This window comes from Mixophyes fleayi, chromosome 9, assembly GCF_038048845.1.
Source record: "Mixophyes fleayi isolate aMixFle1 chromosome 9, aMixFle1.hap1, whole genome shotgun sequence".
In the NCBI taxonomy this organism is placed as follows: Eukaryota; Metazoa; Chordata; class Amphibia; order Anura; family Limnodynastidae; genus Mixophyes; species Mixophyes fleayi.
Genome location: NC_134410.1, coordinates 122,425,646 through 122,443,670, shown reverse-complemented (window position 1 = coordinate 122,443,670; position 18,025 = coordinate 122,425,646). Strand labels below are relative to the sequence as shown.

The 18,025-nt window shown below is 43.9% G+C and overlaps 2 protein-coding genes across 3 annotated transcripts; one reads left to right on the top strand and one right to left on the bottom strand.

The window, feature by feature from the left end:
* Nucleotides 1-70: 70 nt before the first annotated feature.
* PRPF4 (pre-mRNA splicing tri-snRNP complex factor PRPF4) lies at nt 71-11,239 on the bottom strand. Its single transcript, XM_075185443.1, has 14 exons — nt 11,144-11,239; nt 10,118-10,285; nt 9,738-9,924; nt 9,107-9,194; nt 8,051-8,130; nt 7,174-7,267; nt 6,595-6,689; nt 5,664-5,722; nt 5,205-5,328; nt 2,918-3,007; nt 2,701-2,823; nt 1,574-1,681; nt 1,172-1,290; nt 71-589 (listed from the first exon to the last, which is right to left on the bottom strand). The coding sequence occupies exons 2-14, from the start codon at nt 10,275-10,277 to the stop codon at nt 396-398; spliced, it is 1,521 nt and encodes a 506-aa protein (XP_075041544.1). The 5' UTR covers nt 10,278-10,285; nt 11,144-11,239; the 3' UTR covers nt 71-395.
* On the top strand, nt 11,219-13,629 carry CDC26 (cell division cycle 26). 2 transcript variants are annotated; one of them, XM_075185450.1, is made up of 3 exons: nt 11,219-11,291; nt 11,991-12,079; nt 13,320-13,629. In XM_075185450.1, the coding sequence occupies exons 2-3, from the start codon at nt 11,999-12,001 to the stop codon at nt 13,491-13,493; spliced, it is 255 nt and encodes an 84-aa protein (XP_075041551.1). In that variant the 5' UTR covers nt 11,219-11,291; nt 11,991-11,998; the 3' UTR covers nt 13,494-13,629. The 2 variants fall into 2 exon arrangements, with proteins under 2 accessions (XP_075041551.1, XP_075041550.1); XM_075185449.1 differs by having other exon boundaries at nt 11,231-11,320.
* Nucleotides 13,630-18,025: the final 4,396 nt, after the last annotated feature.

The window sequence follows — 18,025 nt, the reverse complement described above, 5'->3', positions numbered from 1 at the left end:
TAAATGGTCTGCAAAGTATATTAACAGTCCGTTCTTAATGCATTTGAAATTGGGGGCTTGTACAAAATAATAATCTAAATACATGTTTAATCGTTATGTACTAACAGATTTACAGCAAGGGGAGAATGGAGACCCATCCCAACATCACCAGCCCCTCCCCCCTCCAACATCACCAGCGCCGCCCCCCCAAGAAGATGATATATACACTAAATACTGCCATAATGTGATAGATTCAGTCTCTATGAAAAACAAAAGGTTTTAATGTAATCAAAACTGGGAGCATAAAAGCAGATATTTCCTCCAGTGTGTTGTCTTCTATAGGTTGAAATGATGAAATCTTCGGATCCCTTTACAGATAGTTTGTTCGATAATGTCCTGATGTTGTATAAGTCACTTTATTCCGCCATCCATAGCTTAAAAGTTCTATCGTAGGAACAAGTGGCGATGAGTTCTCCGTCCGAGGAGATGTCCAATCCCATCACCTTCCCCTCGTGACCGGCCAAGGTCTTCAGCGGAGACCACAAGGGGTGTCCCCAGACTTTGGCCGTGTTGTCGTAGGCTCCTGTCAGCAGGTAGTGTCCGTTAGTGGCTGTTGGAAACCAGAGAAGAGAAGTTGGTTAGTTCTCAGACAAGGAACACAATCTACATTCTGCACTCTGGGGCCACTAGAGGTTCCCGTCCCCCCCACTTGTACATCAATGGGATGTCCCTGACCTTGGTCCTCCACCATATACTCAATAGGTCCTTTACCAACTATTCGTTGGGATCTAGTAAGGACTTGTGTCGGATCCTCTGCACTCATGCAAGTTGAAAGCACAGACGGCTCCCGATCAGAGGGCCACGACGGTCATCCAACTAGGAACCGGCTAGTTGGATGATGGCACGTTAGATCCTTCATCTCCTGCACTTATACTGAAGCCATCCAGCAGAAGTCCACATCACTTAGGTTGTCCTCAAACCCAGGGATATCCCTTCTACAAACAATCAGTGTCAAACTACCCACCCCACACCTATGGCAATCTTCCAGTGGACTTCTTTTTCTTTGGCGTGGTTATTAGCGCCATTGAAAGGCCTATACCATGTGATCTCGATGTGGAGCCAAAAAGCAGAGGCACCAGATGTCCATACATCCTGAGAACGAGTGGAACGCCAATAAAGCTATAATACTCACGTTGGAACTTAACGGCGCTGACCAAGTTTTGATGAGCTGGGATAGTGTAGATACAGCGCCTCTGCCGGAGGTCCCACACTTTGCAGGTGTTGTCTCCGCTGCCGGTGGCAACGTGGAATCTGGAATACGGGACAAAGGCTAGTGTTAGGTTGCAAAGGCTTTAACTAGTCTATTCCTCTGCTGGTAGATCCTCCCCCAGTGACGTCCTATATAAATGAGAAGGCAGATGTAGCACCCCCATTGAAAGAGGCCTCTGACGCTTAAGAGCTTGTAGCCCAATAATGTCACATGCAGAGTGGAATACAGGACAGCCCTGACCCCAGATGACCTCCATCTCCCCCGCATAGCAAAACTCATTCACAATATTCCCTGTCCCTCTATAATCTGAATGTCCGTCTTTACCCATTGGGGGAGAAGTTGATGCTGTAGATTTCCTTCAGATGACCTTCCAGGAACATGATACAGCGGCCGGTCCGCAGATCCCACACCCGGCCGAAGGCGTCCAGACCTCTGAAATGGAAGAGGGGACGTTGTGATACGAGTTAAGAATCGGTGTGACTGCATAAAAATCCTATAACACCGAGCTGGTCCCCTCTGGGGGGGGGGGGGGATCCAGCTCATCCCCAGGACAGCTGCACATCTGCAGCTAATTCTGGCCTGGAACTCTGAGCCCGTCCCCAGATCCCCAGACAAAACCAAACCTCAAGAGTACCTGCAGATTTGTGACAATATATGTATAATACATGGACTCATTAATATATCTAGAACCATATATTTAAAAAATAAATAAATATACAGGCAGGTAGAGGAATGAACCCCCCCCCCCCCCCTTTACCTAAAAAAACAAACCCTGTGTAATGTAATATACAAATGTTACGTTACCCTCTAACCCCACACCCATACACCACCACCCTCAGCAAAAGCCTTCGGAACGCGGGGGACCTTCTACTCTCCCTGGGAAGCAGGTGGTAATACTGCTGAAAGATTCAAGGATAAATCCCATGAATATAGCGCAGTGGAGCGCTGTTTAAGCCACACCCACTTTTTTTTGTTGCTTTACGGGTATTTCACTACAGCACTAGCATCAAAAGACTGGGGGGAAAAAAACAACATACGAAACGATAGTAAAAATATTATGCAGTTTAAAAAAAACCTGCAAAACCCAAAAACACAATACTGCGTTTTCATATGGTTTGGTTTTGTAATTCTGGCTGACATATTGTCCAAAAATTTTTTTAACTCCTTTATTAACAATAAGATCGTACCACCGTACTTTCTCAGCGATCTGGAAATTATAGTGTTAAAAGCTTGTTGGTATTTGATTGTGCAGGGTTGCGCTCGAGCCTGTTCTTGAGGGTGGTTAGGTCATTAGATTAGTCCCTCAGCACCTAGGTAAGAGGCGCGTTCTGCATTTCTGTAAACATTTAGAGCACCAAACAGCATAACAGACACGGAGGGTGACAACCAGTTTGAGGGTTATTTATGCCACAGTTGACCTGATCCCCAATTACATAATTTAGGCTTCTTACCCAGTACCAGCCAAAGAGCCGTCCAAGTGGAAGGCGAGGTCGTACACCCCTTTACTGTGCCCCTCCTGATGCAGAATTTCCTCCTGTGCCTCCAGATCCCATAATCTCCACGATCGGTCGTAACTAAAATATTATCAAGAGGAACAAAAATTAAAATTAGCATTTTGATTAATGTTTTTCAACCCAATTTTTCAGCGGACCATGCCATATTCCTCACCATGTCGTGCCCAGGAAGCGGCCAGACGGATGCCACGTCACTCTCGCCACCCTCATTGTGTGTCCTTCTATATCCGCAACTGGTTCGTCACTGCGGGAAGAGAAGTAGTTATGTAAGCCCAGCACGTGAGCGTGGGTGCATACTGGTTCTTGGGGCCTAAAGACCTGGGCATTGTGTGCCAGAGTTTAAGGAGAGTCGCTCACTTTGCCCAAACGTCACTGCTGAGGACATCATCTGATAAATGCTGACAGTTACTCCTTAGAACAGAATATATAAAAGGGATCTCCCACCAAGATAACTACCGGAATAAGCCCACTAGACTACAATACTGTCTGGGACAGGGGCCCCCTAACTGGTAATGAGGACAAACAATCCGTGCTCCATATATCTTGTCTCCGGGTATTGGCTCAGTATTAGAAAGTTACTTCTCGTAACGTAGTGTAATTAAACACCGTGGTAACAGTAATAGCACCAGTAAGTTTGTATTTGATCGGATGCAAAGTCCGTAGCCGCTGCTCCCATCCAATACCTATGGTTGGACCCCTGGCTCTCCAATCACCGGCATCCCAGGGACATCAGAGCAGAGCAACAATCATTACGGGGAGAGAATGTGGCTGTATCGTTAGCTGACGGCTGTATTCTGCATAAATAGTCAATGCGAGGGGGATGCACAAAGAGTGCATCCATTATAACATAACATTCATATTTTCCTCTCCAGTAAATGGATACTTATTCACTAGACGTTTGAGCAATCAAAATAACCTGCACAGGAATTCTAAACACATAACCCACCAACTACAACATATTTTTCCACTTGATTCGTCACCGACAGCTATTTTACTTATACATCAGTTTACGTCTAGTGCTAATTCTGCGCACCCGAGCTGTAATAATGTGTACACCCAGATGTCTGTATTATCACATTCTATTCCCCCATGTTAGCATGAAACATGTCAAATTCCTTGGAGATTCGGTGTTGATTCCCTTTCTATGGTAAGCGATATGATCACACCGCAGATCAGCTGTCGGCACAGATCTTACGGAGGAACGGCGCACACAGGGACAGCCACGTGCCGGCAGGGGCTACAGGTAGTGTGCAGTACGACCCGCAGGGAGCCAAGCACTTTAAATCCCCCGAAGGGAGTCACCATGACAACCACTGGGATCCGCAGAGCTTGGTGTAATTACCCCTCAGAGACAGAGGCTTACTACTTAACGAGGAGAGGCCAGAAACACACCGCTCACACGCTTAATCAGCATCTTTAATTAGAATCTGGAGATAACCTCATCTCTATATAACAGGTACAACTTCTGCTGCTCAGGAAGGACACGGATTAAAGCAGATCATCTCTCGTTTCTGTGCGCTTTCCATTTATATCAGGTCTCTGGATACAGGGGTCACATGGCAGTGTGCCGGCTAACGGCACCATCTGGCTGTTCGGCCTCTGTATCCAACATATCCACACAGTCTAGTTGCCTAACTGGACAGATCTGACTTCACGGTGGTCAGTCTGGAACCTCACGGAACTCCATTAGTGCGTTTGGCCAATTTCAGGCGCAATCCGGTCACTGCTATGTGATTGGATCTGTTCACTTTGGCTCTCCATGTGTCTGGGCCAATTGCGGAAAGATCGCAGTGTAGTGTGACCGATACAAGACTAGAGGCTGATCTTTCATCCCACATATCCTGCTTCTATGTTGTAGACATAGGGGTAGATTTATCCAACCTTCCAAAAAAGGAACAGTGGAGGTGTTGCCCATAGCAACCAATCAGATTCTACCTATTGTTTATATAGTACAGTCTAGAAAATGAGCTAGAATCTGAATGGTTGCTATGGGCAACATCTCCACTTTTCCTTTTTTGGAAGGTTGGATAAATCTACTTCTATAAACTCTTTATAGCAGGGTATAAATCATGCTCTCTCCTATATTATAATATATAGGACTGGATAAATCTACCCCATGGTGTATTAAACGATACACAGGAAACTGTCCTAATGTGTATAAGAAACATTCTGAAAAGTAATTGGTTGGCCTTTCAGATACATTTTTTAATCTTCTGTCACTTGTTGATACCAAACTGTATTCATTAAATTAGAATTAATTTTACATTGAAGTATAACTGGTTTAATAATCCTTGTATACAATCTGATGTACACCTGTAATGACATTTAAACCAGGATTATACCCTTTTCCTAGCACATTCTGTTAAGGAGAAGTTAGTGTACATGTTAGATTTTCATATATGTCAGTAGCCTGTAACACGGATACACGCGGGCTCACCCACCTCTCTAGGTTCCACAGTTTGACAGAACCGTCGGCCCCACATGAAGCCAGATTGACGTCCTTCTCGTCCAGAGACAGCGTGGACTTGGGGTGAAACACGATGGCCCCCACGTTGGTGTTGTGTCCTGAAAGAGTCACAGAGACATTAGTAGTATTACTAGAACCACAGTGACCTTCAGCCTATCAATATTGTACACGTAAGCCGGGAATTCTAGTTTCCCTAAAGGATGTTAGAGACCACGGTGAGTATACGAGATATCTTATCTGATCTCCTCGGATTTCCCTCTGACGGATGGGCCATTAAGTCACTGCCTGAAAGCTCTATCTACGCAATTTATTATCATATTCTCTCTAAACCCAGATTATATCCAGCGGGATTGAGAGTCCAATCACTTGTAATGGGATATCTTACTTCATCCATTCCATGTGTCACCCCCAGACAGGTCTATATAAAACGTACCTCTTAAAGTTCGCACGGGGTTACAATCCGGCACCGACCAGAGTTTGCAGAGTCCGCTCCTAGGAAGACAAACGACAGATGAGATCTGAGCTATAGAAGACAGCAGCACAAGCAGCATCAGATCGCCGGCTATAGTCACAGTTTATATGGGACGTACAGTCATGGCCAAAAGTTTTGAGAATGACACAAGTATTGGTTGTCACAAAGTTTGCTGCTTCAGTGTTTTTAGACCTTCTTGTCAGATGTTGCTATGTTATACTGAAGTAACCTTACAAGCATTTCCTAAGTGTCAAAGGCTTTTGTTGACAATTACATTAAGTTTATGCAAAGAGTCAATATTTGCAATGTTGACCCTTCTTTTTGAAGACCTCTGCAATTCGCCCTGGCATGCTGTCAATCAACTTCTGGGCCACATACTGACTGATAACTGCCCATCCACCTCTTGAGGATTGACCACAGGTTCTCAATGAGATTAAGGTCTGGGGAGTTTCCTGGCCATGGACCCAAAATGTTGATGTTTTGATCCCCGAGCCACTTAGTTATCACTTTTGCCTTATGGCAAGGTGCTCCATCATGCTGGAAAAGGCATTGTTTGCCTGGACAAAGCACGTTGCAATGCAAGGGGTACAGATGCATTTTTATTTTTGCATGGTGGTGAAATAGTGGCTGCTTTACACTACAATTTAGAGTCAAAACTAGGACACGCCCCCCTCCCAACTCTAAATCTGTCTGCACACTTTAAATTTCCTAACTTGAAATGAGCCCCTACATGTTTCAGAAGAAAGAACCTTTGGAATGTATGATCTTGTGTCTATCCGTAGTTATAAACACAACTCTGACGTTATAGGTCGAGTGGTGTGTGATCTTCTCTTGCTGGAAATCACAAAGAAACTTAGAAAACTTAGAGAAACTTCAGCCCCCTCTCACTCACCAACACGCCGTAGCCAAGAGTCTGGAGTTCGGACTAAAATGGCAGAAGGACAAAGGACGGTCATCACCGATTTGGCTGCAAAAGTTGTTCAAGGACTGTAGAGAGCACAAGAAGAACAAGTTATGTACAGTTAATAAACACTATAGAGTATCTCACCCTAAGCCTTCTAAACTCTGCCCAGAAATATTTCTTCCTGTGTGCGACCTCTACAAGTGACCTGTCCCCTTAATATATTCATCTCTATATCAACTTTTCCAAGTAAATGTAGACAATGGCAGGAAGGTTTGAGCGCAGTCACAGGAAACTGAGCCGTTAGCTCTAGTACGATATCACATAGTATTTTATAGAGCCTGTCCATTAAATAGGGGTGAAACACCATTGCCCCCACCTTGTAGAGTCACAGGAAGAAACAATGCCTTTTGAATATTCAGCCAGGAAGTGTTTCAGTGATGTCACTGGTTCCTAGTGAATTGATTGGCTGCAGTCTTGTAGCAGGGTTGCCTTCATTGTATTGAAGCGATAGGTCCACTTTAATGACAGTTTAACCCTCGTATTTTGTTCACCGCCCGTTATACTTACTGTCAGAGATTTGTCCAGCTCTTGTTTCAGGGACGTCCTGGTGGATTCTGGGATGCTCCTTTGTCCCCTTGCGGCTCCCAACCGCTTCAGCGCCCTGGAGAGAAGTGTATTGTGGGTAAACGCACAGAGTACATTACAGGAAACGTCCTGTCCCGTATAACTAGCTGCCATTTGTGTTTCAGCCCAGGACGTTCCTCTGAGCTGTACGATAAGAGCAGGCAAACGACAGTGAGGGAGATTTGGCCTGGGACATCTTTTTCATAGTATAATTGGGATTCAATCCCCTGAACGTACAACACTGAGCAATAGGCTGGCACTTTATAAATAAAAGATATTAATACATATATCCACCAATCCACCGCACCTTACCCAAAAGCACAAATAGATTAAACCATTTAACCAGTGCAGATAGTAAACCTAAAAGCATTCACATTGATTAAAATACAAATAAAATGGAGCTTAATAGAGACAAAGGTATCGCTGTAAAAAATAAACATAAACCACCACAATATAATACAATTGAAACGCTACTCCTAGGATGTTTTCAACCGTCCTTTAACACCTTATACAATAAAGGAAAAAAAACTTTAAAAACTAAATTTAAAAGACGTCTATACAAAAGAGGAGAATTTAAAAAAACGGCTGAAAACCGCCCTATGAGCAGAGCGTTACGATGGTATTACATTGTGGGTTTTTTTAGGTTTATAATTTACTTTGCTAAGTAGGGTAGGCAAGGTGTGCGCCTAGGGGTATAGGTGGATATAGGAATAGTGTATAGGTTTTAGGACCTATTTTCATCGTTCTTTACATACAAATTGTCCCATTTTTTTGGGCATTTGAGTCATATCTCTGGTGTTCATTCACTAATAATACATACCGCGGTAGGGAATACTGAGCGATCCACAGACGAGCAGCTTTCAGGGAGTTGGGCCCCTCATGATACCAGGTCTTTTGATACTGAACGAAAAAAATTGTGGCATAATTAGTTCTAATTCAAGAAATATTCCACTCAAGACTAAAAATCGAATTTTGGGTGAAGTACAAAAGAGGAAACGGTTCTTAGCATTGATACACTGCAGTCCCTGATGGCTGGAACAGTCCAACTACGCAATCCTCTGCCCTCTCACGGCTCTGCCTGTGTCAAGGGTGCGGAATGGGCGGCAATGCCCACAGGGGTTAGAGTGGGTGGCACTGAACAGAACTGCTACAGTCGCTAAGGGAGATCCGGCATATTGCCCACCCAAGGTATGTACAACTGCGGGTTATACATTTAATTCAACCCAAAGCTGAAACATTAGTTGTGTTTGGCGTTACCCCTTAAATATTTGACAGGTTTATGCCCCGGGAAATGAATACATGTATTTTCTACACCCTGGGCAAATAATGCATTAAACAAATCACCAGCTTTATTTAAATAATCCTCCCAGGTGACTGGTTCCGCGTATGAAGCCTGTAATGGTGATGGCCTTAGTGACATGAACGATGCGTGTCCAGCTGCAATCTCCCTTCACACTACCTGTAATGTTCTCTTTCAACATTAAATATTCTCCTGACTCCTATGACAATAAGGGTGATTGTGTAAGGAGCAGTCACAGGTGACAGCCCAGAGTTATACTTGTTTGTAGATTGCTTACATCATTCCAAATGAAAAGCGCTACGAATTTTGCTGGTGCTATATAGATAAATATTGATGATGATGATGGATTACGGGCTTAGAAAGAGATCAATGAAACACATTATTTTACAAATTCACCACCAGTTTAGAAAATAACTGAGCTCACTCACTAATATAAGTGACCCGATGAGCCTCGATCACGCAAAATTCAGTGCCGAGGCTCCTTCCGCTACAAAAATGCAGGTAAGTCCCTGTCCCACCTCACAGGGGAGATCCCTAGTCACTAGAAGCTGTAGCAATGTCTTATGTTAATCCTACCTCTTCACTTGATGTCTTGCTCTTCTCCTCGTCTTTCTTAGTCTTCTTCAAGGCATCTGTGCCTACCACCGATAGAACGTTTCGCAACCTGGAGAGATAACGACAAAGAAACTTTAACAAAGTTTATATTGGGTAGCACAGTGGCTCAGTGGTAAGCACTTCTACCTCACAGCACTGGGGTCGGGAGTTCGATTCCCGACCATGGACTTATGTGTGTGGAGATTGTATGTTTTCCCCGTGTTTGCGTGGGTTTCCTCCGGGTGCTCTGGTTTCCTCCCACACTCCAAAAACATACTGGTAGGTTGATTGGCTGCTATCAAAATTGACCCTAGTCTCTGTCTGTGTGTCAGTCTTTGTGTGTTAGGGAATTTAGACTGTAAGCTCCAATGGGGCAGGGACTGATGTGAGTGAGTTCTCTGTACAGCGCTGCGGAATTAGTGGCGCTATATAAATGATGATGATATATGATGGTGTGTGTTATTAAAAACTAAACTAATAACTGCAACTTCAGACCCAAAAGTAATGTATTAATCCTAACAAACCAAATGCCTTTGGCACACACAGACTTGCTGGCACCTTTCCAGCTTGGGCTTATTGGAGGTCACCATCCAAAGACATCACTTGTTCTCACCTCTCTCTCCTCTCTGCTGGGCCTTCACCAAACAGAGTTATCGGCTCCCCAAGAGCTCTCAGACAGGCCTTCACCTCCGAGTCATCAGTGGACACATTGATCTGCCGCGCTCGCTTTCTGCGCTCAAACTCTGCAAGGACCTCGGCCTGTCTCTCGTTGATGTGCTCCTCAAGGTCAAAGGACTCTCCTGAGGAACATACAGGATATGTCAGGAAACGCAAACAGGTGGCATCATGTAACGGAATAGGGATAACAGCGGGATATCAAGAATACACTGCCCTAGATGTAAGATAACAATATACATGGAGTGGGCACATCCATGAAGCAGATTATGAATCACAGTGCTGGAGAAATGACATGTTTGTGCCTGATGACCTTACCCCCTCCTATGTTAATATTCCCGGCATCAATTCCGGACTTCACGGCTACTTTTCCTAGCGAGGACTCTCCCTTAGCGAGACGCTCCTTTTCCTTTTCTGCCAAACTACCGTAGAAAATACGGGACTTCTTTACCACGGGAACGCCCTCATCATCCGACATGTTTGGGTCTGTGAATAAATTATAAAACATTACAGCATAATATTAAGAATTCTGGGCAGAACAGCCCAAAAGAGAATACAAGGAACTGACGGTGCTTCTCTTTCTAAAGAACAAGCAAAGCCACTATTTGACATATATATATATACACACAAATATATATATATATATATATATATATATATACATACATACACACACATAATATATGAGTAGGGAGGTGTTTCTCTAACAAAGCAGACATAGAATGACTGACATGTTTTTAGACTTGCTTTACAGAAAGTCACTGTGGATCGATTGACTGCACTCTCAACTTTTTGACCTGTTTGTACTGCAGAGGGGAGGTAATACTTTTCCTTTTTACAGAGCTGCAGTGGCAATCAAGGTAACACAGAACAATGTACTTTACATTTATGATTCAAAGTTTCACATTTGGGGCTTAGTGGTCTTTTATATTAAGTAATGAATGTACCCCACTACATCTCAGATGGATAAAGTTGGGGGGGGGGTGGATGTGTCCCCTCATCAGACTGTCAGATACACATGAGAATATAGCACAATGTACAACACAGGAAACCAGTTACTGTGGAACTACAAATCCCAGCATGCCCTTATGCTACAACTGAAGCCTCTGGCCTGCAAAGCATGCTGGGAGTTGTAGTTTGACCACACGCTGCCTCAGAGCCCAGCTGTGCTGGGTCTTGTAGTTCAACAACTGGTGAGATAAAGGTACAGAGGAAAGGGGGGGGCACCAGCAGCACAAACACCGCACTCACACTCAGAGTGCTCACTCACCCGCTACCTCATCTCACACTCGCTGCACTCATACTCACACATAGTGCTCACTCACTCGCTGAACTCATACTCACGTAGTCGCTGTTGTCAGTCTCCTCTGTGTCTCTAAGCGGCTCCTGCACGTTCCGTGAACTGTTTCCGGGTCACGGGGCGGAAATGGGGATAAATTCCGGAAGTGGCGGTGCATGCCGGGAGCTGGGACGCTCTAGAGGAGGAGGAGAAGTGCCAGATACCGGGAGAGGGGGCAAAATGTGTGTTACCCCAACCCCCCATCATCCACCTACCCCATCCACTGCTCATTACACCCCCCATCACTTACAACCCCCCTATCTTCATCTCACACAGTGCTGTCTATGTCCCCCCCCCATATCACCTTCTCCCCATAAACCTACAGCTACCCCCCGACACCCCCATCATCCACCTACCCCATCCACTGCTCATTACACCCCCCATCACTTACACCCCCCCATCTTCATCTCACACAGTGCTGTCTATGTCCCCCCCCATATATCACCTTCCCCCATAAACCTACAGCTACCCCCCGACACACCAGACACATCTCCACCATCACCCCCCCCCCCCCCCCCCAGCAGTGCACAGAGCTGTGTCAGGTTCTCAGTGAGCAGTAATCGGCCACAGTTTGTGCCAATAATGTATATCGCTGCATCTCCACTGTCAGACCCGCAGCTCCCTTATCCTGGTAACACTCTGTGGCCCCGGCTCTGGGGGGCCACCGTTGTCTGACTTTTGATGCTGCACTCTGAGGGCTCATTACACAGCTACATTATACCATGATACCCTATTGTACAGCTGTGATTATATACCATGGCCTGGCTGGGGGCATCTATGTCTTTAAATACAGCGCCCTGACAAGTTCCATCACATAATCTTTGTATGGTAACCGTTACTCTGTCCCTGCAGAACGTAAGATGCTGCGCAGGAAACCCACCCGCCTGGAGCTGAAGCTGGACGACATTGAGGAGTTTGAGAGTATCAGGAAGGACCTTGAGGTGAGTACATCATCATCATTTATGTATATAGCGCCACTGATTCCGCAGCGCTGTACAGAGAACTTACTGACATCAGTCCCTGCCTCATTGGAGCTTATAGGGGCATATTCAATGGTTTAATATCCTCGCAGCGTTAAAACTATTACCGTTATTACAGTAATAGTAAGCTGCATTTCAGCTCGCGGCTCAGGGAGCTGCGAGCTGAAATCCAGCGAGAAAACTTCCGTAATAGTTTTTACGCACACTGTTACCGTAATAAAGGTAATAGTGAGCGGAGCGCAAGATTTTTGGCGTTTCCGCCAACAATTGAATATCCCCTTTACAGTCTAAATTCCCTAACACACACAGACAGATAGAGTCTAAGGTCAATTTTGATAGCATCCAATTAACCTACCAGTTTGTTTTTGGAGTGTGGGAGGAAACCGGAGCACCCGGAGGAAACCCACGCAAACACGGGGAGAACATACAAACTCCACACAGATAAGGCCATGGTCGCAAATTGAACTCATGACCCCAGCGCTGTGAGGCAGAAGTGCTGACCACTAAGCCATCCTGCCATAGTACAGCAAAAAAGCACACACTGCACTGTACTACAGCGAGCTGCTTCATGTTAATTTCCCAGTGTTGGGCAATAAATAGCCTCTTACTGGGGGGTCTCTTACTGTTTATGGAAAGCATTTTGCCAGTAACTAGAAACTTTACATTTTATCTCCCCCCTGCCCAATATTCTGAGCTAGAACTTTCAAAACAGCAGCTATTTAACAGTGAAACTTGGTAACCTAAAAATGGTCCTGCACCTTATTACAGGAAACGCCTCTAGAAGTGTGCTTCATTTGTAAAATCTCATCTCTGTGAATAATCCCCTAGTTGTAAACAGTACGCAGCCAGACTGCATGGATTATTTATCATTTTAATGTCACTCCTTGGCTTGAAATGATCTAACATGGTAGAACAAAAATGTAAGCAACATGGACCTATTATTTTTTTTTAAAGTGCAAATATATTCTGCAGCACTGTGTAATAGGGAGATCAAACAAAATTTGATTACAATTCAGAACATAACCAGAGATCATTGGAGTGGAGGCACTTCACAAGAGCTTACAATCTAATAGTCTACCAACTATACGTAATACAGAGAGATACTGTAGTTTATATGGTGAAGGGAGCATTATTAATATTATTAGGAGTAATGAACTGTAGCTTTGAATATCATCCAGTCTCTTCTCCCCCCTTCCTGCAGACCCGGAAAAAACAGCGTGAGGAGGTGGATCTATCAGCCAGCGAGTCGGATACAAACGTCCCTCTAAGCATGGATGCCAAGACTCGCGAGCAGACCATCCATGACCGAATCGGATACAAACCACAACCCAAACCCAACAGTCACGCCACACAATTTGGAAACTTTGAATTTTAGCGACGAGAGACGTGCTGATAAGACTTATTATAGGCTCAATTCAGTTCCTGGAAAGGCAACAAGGCCGTGGACTGTCACAGACTTAACTTATCGATTTCTTTTTAGTACATTGCATAATACATTACTTTTTATATGATCATTGTGCTCATTGTGTTGGCTAAGACGGCAGCTCACCTCTGCTGGCTAGGTTTATATTCGTCACAATACGGGGATGTACAGGGAAGGGGCGATCCTTGTCCCAGGGTTACAAAAAGTAATGACCATGTTGTGTATAATTAAGGACAAAGACTGGGCGTAGGCAACAAGTCCACTCTACGTTCCTTAACTGTAGTTTTTTTTTTGTTTTTTTTAGTGTAAAGGCGGTTAGTAATTAGTTCCTGGATCCCAAGCCTGAGCCCAAACCACAGCACTTGCCCTCTACACGTGCACAGATGTTAATGCTGGTTTTTAAAATAATAATGATGAATTTATTTTTGTAGTATGACCTTGGAAGGGAAAGTTTAGGACTGGCCTATTGTGAGTACTGGACTGTTCTAAAGGCTCTTTAATTTCCTCCCTATGTATGAATAAATTATCTCCCCAACCAACAATTCATTTCTCTAGGAAATGGAGCAGTGGTATGTTCAGTGAGCCCACTTCTCCTCCTGCCTCTCAAATGTATCTTAGCAGAGGGGCAATGCAGCTACAGATTCATCAATCCCTTTAAAGGGACCATGTGACAAAGCATTAGTGTTTATTTACTACTATTGTGTTAAATTGCAGCAACAAAGCAGACAGTGAAAGTAAGGGACTAATGTGTACTTGATAGATAAAAGCAAATATTGCACTCTTAGTACATCAGCCATATTGTGTAACAGTAATAAATCTGTGTAAAACTTTCCCGACCATGACTAAACCAGAGATATTTAATGAATAGGACAGAACCAATAGCCACAAACATTGATGAATAGCAGTCTTGTGTTGAGTGGATTTATAAGAATGTCTGAATATAGGCCGCTCACTTCTAGTGTGCACGGTGCCTGAGCTGCCCAATTTGACCAAAAGTCTGTTGTTTATAGAACATATCATTGGTTGGGCAGAATGGAATCACAAGGTGGTCAGCGATCCCCATTACTATCTGATTAGATGCTGTTTGCAGTTTGTTACTTAGGCTTGGGGCTTACATCTGCCACTTATGTGGCTAAATTGCTGAAAGATTTGGTTGAATGAAGGAGTTGTACCTTTTGCGGACACGTAAGTGAGCTTGAGGAACTACGACTACTAGGAAATCCCGACTTCCTATTGTCACAGAATTACAAGCAAACAAATTGGCATTTAATCATCCAGTTTTTCTATTCAAAAATAACCTCAGTGGGGAAATGCCTGTTGCTCATATATAGAAAAATACATTCAATAAATATCTTTTCAACAAGGGCAGAAATAACAATTATAGCTGGCAGGGGTTCAGTTAATGTTACATATAGTCAGTGCTTATTTATATTGATTAATTCTGGAACAATGAAACTGATTAAAATGAAATTTCTAAGTAATTATTTTTCATAGAGCATTACAGTACAAGGCTACAGCAAACTAAGTTGGGCCCCCCCTCCCTATATGCTAGAAGGGGGTGACCTTTATTCCAAAATGGTTAATCCCCTTTAAGTTAGCTATTTGGGGGGGGGGGGGGTCTGGGAGTCCCGTGGGCTGAAGATCTTGTTACTAATCTCTTGTGAGCCACTGGTCACTGATCCACTCCTGAGCCATTGGGCTAAAAATGGACTTCTTAAGAGTGTGACAATGTCACAGTGAGCTTTCCAGGAGCGACATCCTGCCAGTAAACTGATGTTCACTCTTATTGAAGGGGTTACGGCATTAAATGCTTATGGCTGGGGAAGAGGGTATTGGGGTCACACTCCGTTCCATAAAGACCTGTAACCCACAGACGCAGCATCTACCGGGCTGATTTCATTCCTCCTTCCAACACGTTCCTGGCCAAATGCCGTCTAAACCAGTAATCCAGTATAGTAACGGATGTGTACAATGATTAGTTGGTGGATGTCTGTATCGGCCCAGGAGGAGCCCGTAGACATGTACAAAGGGGACGGAGAATAAAGTGGAGGCTGCCACACAACGTAACATCTTTATAACTGGTCTGTTCAGCTCTCAGTTTATTGTCGGTGTATCACAGCTGACAGATACTCCTGAGCTGCAGCCCTAACAGGGCAGGTTCTCCAGGTGACCAGTGATATAATTACACCACCTGTGGGTCTGTTACAATGTATCAGTCAGTAATTATTACACCTGTGCTCCAGCCAGGAGATATGGAAAACCTGCCCTGTTAGTGGTACCTGAGGACTGGGTTTGGGAAACCCTGCACTGAGTGTACACAGGTGGACTCTGATCAATTAGTTATGTGAGCTCAAGTTAACTTTAGGCCACACCCACTTTTTTTTACTCATTTGCATAATTATGGATGGTAATAGCAGAAGAAAGGACAATAACCGTTACAGAATATAAGCAAGTCTGATAGACTGTATTGTGTGTATTCCTCCAATTACAGTGTATACAACGTAGATACTAAAATCCAATAAAGTTTAATGTGAATATTTTAAGCACAGAGTTAAATGCATTACCCTCTCACTGGTCCTGGTATAGAGGGGTGGGGGGAGATGCACAAACAACAAAGCTTTCAGCTGTGGCATCGCTGAGCATGCACCTTTTACTGCAGTTTGTTTCTGTTACCCGGGAGACTGCAAGCCTCTCACTAAGACTTTGGCTTCTGCATTACCCCAGAGTGGTGCAAGAGAGTGTAAGTTCCACCCTGCAGGGCATTTATGAAGGATGGCAATACATTAATACAACATCTAATTCTAGATAGATAGATATACAACCTACTCAGCTGTTTCAGGTGGACTTGTTTAGCACTGTAACATCTAAACATATGTTCTGAAAAGGTTTAGTTGCTCTATAACTCCGGCTGGTAAATACTTAAAGGGGGTTGTAAACACCTTTGTGATAAATACAGATTGCTGGACGGTGAATCGGGCAGGAGAATGAGGAGTGGTCCAGGTCATAGAGGTTGTGAGTGATAATCACACCCAAGCACGTTCCCCGATATGAAGAGTACCTCACCCCCCTTTCTGCCCTTCCCGGGCAACTTGTCAAAACCAAGTGATCAGCGTTTACTGCAAGGACTGTGTCCAAGTGAAGGACATAAATGGAGCCTTATATGGCCGAATACATCATTTGTACTTGGTCATTTGACAGGAAAACAGCCAGTGGGGAGGGGGGGCTTCTTAGCTATATGTTCGCCATATATAACACATGAATTCTGCTCAGCTGTCAACAGTGATAAATATTGGAGAACAGAAGGTTGAAAGGCAGGAAACTGCCCATACTCTGCACCAAGTGTGGCCCTTGTATAATGCTGCACATAATATCTGAGGTGCTGTTATTATAGCTCATATAACAGATGCAGGACAAATACACTTCTAAGAAGCACTCGATCACTACAGATATTCTACTGGCTCAAAGAGCTGCCTGCATTGTTTTCAGAGCTGTTAGTGCAGGAAATCTCATTAATGAATGTTTAACCCTTTACAATCCTAAAGCCAATAACGAAATATCCTGTATCAGATGAACAGTGATCTCTGTTAGGGGTAGATTTATGAAATGTAAAAAAACCTGGGGGTGTTGCCCATAGCAACAAATCAGATTCTAGCTGTCATTTATCTAGTACATGCTAGCCAGAATAGGATTGGTTGCTATGGGCAACACCTCCACTTTTTCGAAGTATGATTGGTCTACCCTTTAATGAGAAAAACTAACCCCATCTGTGATAAAGGCTCACACAGAAAACGGTCGCTGACTAAAACACCTAAATCCCGCAAGGTGCTAATAAGAATTACTTACAAAAGAAAAATTACTAATCTTACACACGCACACTATAAATGTGGATTAATTAGTTTTACATCTAATGTCACCATACACCACAGAACAGCGTCCAAATTGCACATAATGGAAGTATGCATACAAAGTCCCTGACTGACAGTGTATGCTGGGCCTTGTAGTACTACAACCTTTACAGAGCAAACCTTTACGATTCTCCTGCTGTTGTTCCGCACACTGGGAGATTAAGATCCAGAACATCTAGATAACGAAGATTGTTTCAGGACGCCGTCATGTTGGCGTCTATTCATTGATTGGACAGCCACAAAGGGAAGCAACTTACAGAGAAAGCTGGGAGTGCATGCTGGGACATGTAGTTCCACAACAGCTAGAAAGAAACAAAGGCAACCTATGGTTGCCCAGCTATTGTGGCACTAAATGCCTTGCCTTTGGCTGACAGGGCATCCTGAGATTTTTAGTTCAACAGCAGCTGGAAAGATCACAGGTCACTTAAGCCTGCACTAGATTAATAAAAGTTAGTATCTCTTGTTATAAAGATTTTTTTTTAAATAAATAAATAAAATAAAAAAATTGCCATACCAATCTCTTCCACAAGGTGTCATCAACAGTTTAATAACAGTGGCTGAAAAAGAATCATTCTGAAA